The sequence below is a fragment of the Montipora foliosa genome, chromosome 6 (assembly GCF_036669935.1).
Source record: "Montipora foliosa isolate CH-2021 chromosome 6, ASM3666993v2, whole genome shotgun sequence".
Classification (NCBI taxonomy): Eukaryota; Metazoa; Cnidaria; class Anthozoa; order Scleractinia; family Acroporidae; genus Montipora; species Montipora foliosa.
Genome location: NC_090874.1, coordinates 22056829 through 22059328, shown reverse-complemented (window position 1 = coordinate 22059328; position 2500 = coordinate 22056829). Strand labels below are relative to the sequence as shown.

General features: G+C 40.6%; 1 protein-coding gene across 1 annotated transcript in view; it reads right to left on the bottom strand.

The window, feature by feature from the left end:
- Positions 1-2500, bottom strand: part of LOC138005191 (golgin subfamily B member 1-like) — a 114962-nt gene that overhangs the window by 12513 nt on the left and 99949 nt on the right. The window contains exons 79-81 of the mRNA XM_068851454.1: positions 2015-2079; positions 790-859; positions 1-176 (exon numbers count right to left, since the gene is read on the bottom strand). The exon at positions 1-176 is cut by the window's left edge and continues 151 nt beyond it. Coding sequence (XP_068707555.1) covers positions 1-176; positions 790-859; positions 2015-2079 — 311 coding nt within the window. The remainder of the gene's footprint in view (positions 177-789; positions 860-2014; positions 2080-2500) is intronic.

Genomic DNA, 2500 nt, shown 5'->3' with positions numbered 1-2500 from the left:
CGGCGACGGACCTAACTTTACCACGTCCGGCGATGGCTTGAATCTCGTCAAACCTACGTTAGGCAGAGAATGAGCGGGAAGGCGCAAGTGACGAAGGGGTGTGACGTCAGCGTCTACTTGTGACGGATAGACACTGGTAGTGACAGCAGAAGGAGTGAATATAGCTGTCGACGAAGCTGAAAAATTGAATATTATTAGATGGCTCAGTAATGGAGTTTTCCCACAATCTAGGATTAATACGTCAGGCATGAAGTCTGGAAATCTTTGCATTTAAGAAAATCTGAGTCCTAAGCAGGATTCAAACCTACGAACTACGTAACACCGGCCTTATGCTCTGCCCATTAATCTGATAGAACTCCTAGGGAAATAGGTCATTTATCTAGGTCCTGAATGGACAATGTGTCCCGTTGGTCTGCGGGCTCTTCAAATTCATACGCCTCAGATCACAATACAACTATTCATGTTTGAAGCTAACGCTCCTCCGTGGGGAGGATGCGAAATAGGTTGCTTAGCAACGGGCGAAAGGACCACTGAAAATGATGTGTCCCGCTACTTCAATTTCAATAAAATTTAAACCTTTACATTTAAGTTAAAAAATATGACCGTTGAAGTTGGTGTGATAAGTGATCGAGTTTCCTTCTCCAACCAGAATATAAAGTGCTACGTTGTACTTATCTGCAAACCGGAGATGACAAATCCACCGTTTCCTACCTTCATCAATTCTCCATTCCCCTTAGTTTCTCCATTTATAAGCTAAAAGTCCTGTATTTCAGAAAAGTTTAAGGTCACCTTTGGGCTGTCCTTGAGTCTGTATTCCGTCATACAATCCTAAGACTTTCCCTGGAGCTCTGCTGTCAGTCTGAGAAGTGAAAACAATATAACACTCAGAACGAATAAAAGCTAATTGAAACAAAAAATGTTAATATAGCCACAATTCATCGCAAGGCTGCTGAATGCGAGTCGATAAAGGTAAAGCCAAGCATTTACCCCTTCGCCGGAGCGAATTCGCTATGACGCTGGGTGAACCCTCGTAAAGTCAGCTCACAAATTTCTCTTTTGGTGGTTAACTTACCTTTATCAATAGCCCTTTTCACGGTTAGTTTTTCTCATTTGCATTACAATGTAATCTAACATGGGTGCGAGGCAATTTCGGGTTAAAACTACAAAATAGCCCGAAATTGCCTCACATACATGCTAGCCGTGAAAAGGGCTATAGACCAATTCGGCTAACTCAATGTTGTACCCAATTCAAATCCTCTGGGAATAAAACGTTTTGTTCCAAGATTTCCATATCATTTAAATGTGAATGCTTCATTGTCATGCAAATTCAACACACAAAGAATCTTAACCCCGAGAGATTTGAATTGGGTACAACATTGAGTTAGCCGAATTGGTCTATTGGGTTGATAAGACTTAGCCTGTTCCAGTCTTATCAGGTGTTTCACTCCACAATGACGGAACAACAGTTTCTATAAAAAAACTGATCACTTCATTCGCTGTATTCGAAGGCCGATTCAAACCTAACTCTAAACGACGCGGAGACTGCCAAATTATAAACAAGTCTCTCTCTGAGTTCCAGTTTGAGGTTCCACACGACGTCACAGCAGTCCAGCACATCGGTGTGCCAAACTAAGCCATATTCTTATAGAAACGTTTCGTTTATTTCGGTCTAAAAAATACATGGCTAACGTTTGAGGAAGCCAATGGATAATGTTGAAACCATTACGTCTTTCATTAGTTGTGCTTTGTACAGTTGTGGACTTAGCGACCCAGCCTTTGTAAGTGGAGGTGATCTGAATGAAAACTCTTTTACATCATAAGGCATAATTTCAGGAACACACAAAGAGTTGTATCTAAAAATAGAAACCTCCAGTCTTTCGCATATATTGGTCTGTAAAAACGTTTTCTTGTTTTCCTCCTGAGTGATAAGCTTAGAACAAAGTGCCAAGATGAGTCTAAAAACTGTTAAAACCAGCTAGTACAACATATAACACATCGTAGAAAAAATACTTACAGGCTGAAGGAACGAAGATGAAGAAACTTCTTCAAGCAAGTGGCCAGGAACGAATCCTGTCTGACCTAAGATATAACGTCAATATATTGCTCTTGTGGTTTTTAACTTACTGGATCTGGAATTCAGATGGAATTCTGGAATTTGAGCACTGAAGATGAAGATGAGAGCACTGGCCAACCACCAATGTGACCCGGGTTCGATTAGCAGACTCAGCGTCACACATGAGTTCAGAGTTTGTTGGTTCTCTACTGTGCTCCCAAATAGTGTCTCAGGGGCCAATAAACTTAACACTTAAATTAACAGAGGATATTACTTGGCCGCGAGGAGATACGAAAATTCTCTTCAAGTGTTGAAAAATATTTCACGAGTGAGCACAGCAAACGAGTGAAATATATTTCAACACGAGAAGAGAAATTTGGTATCTCCAAGCGGCATGTAATATTCTATTTATTATGTAAGCACCAATGAAGTACTAAATGATTTCAC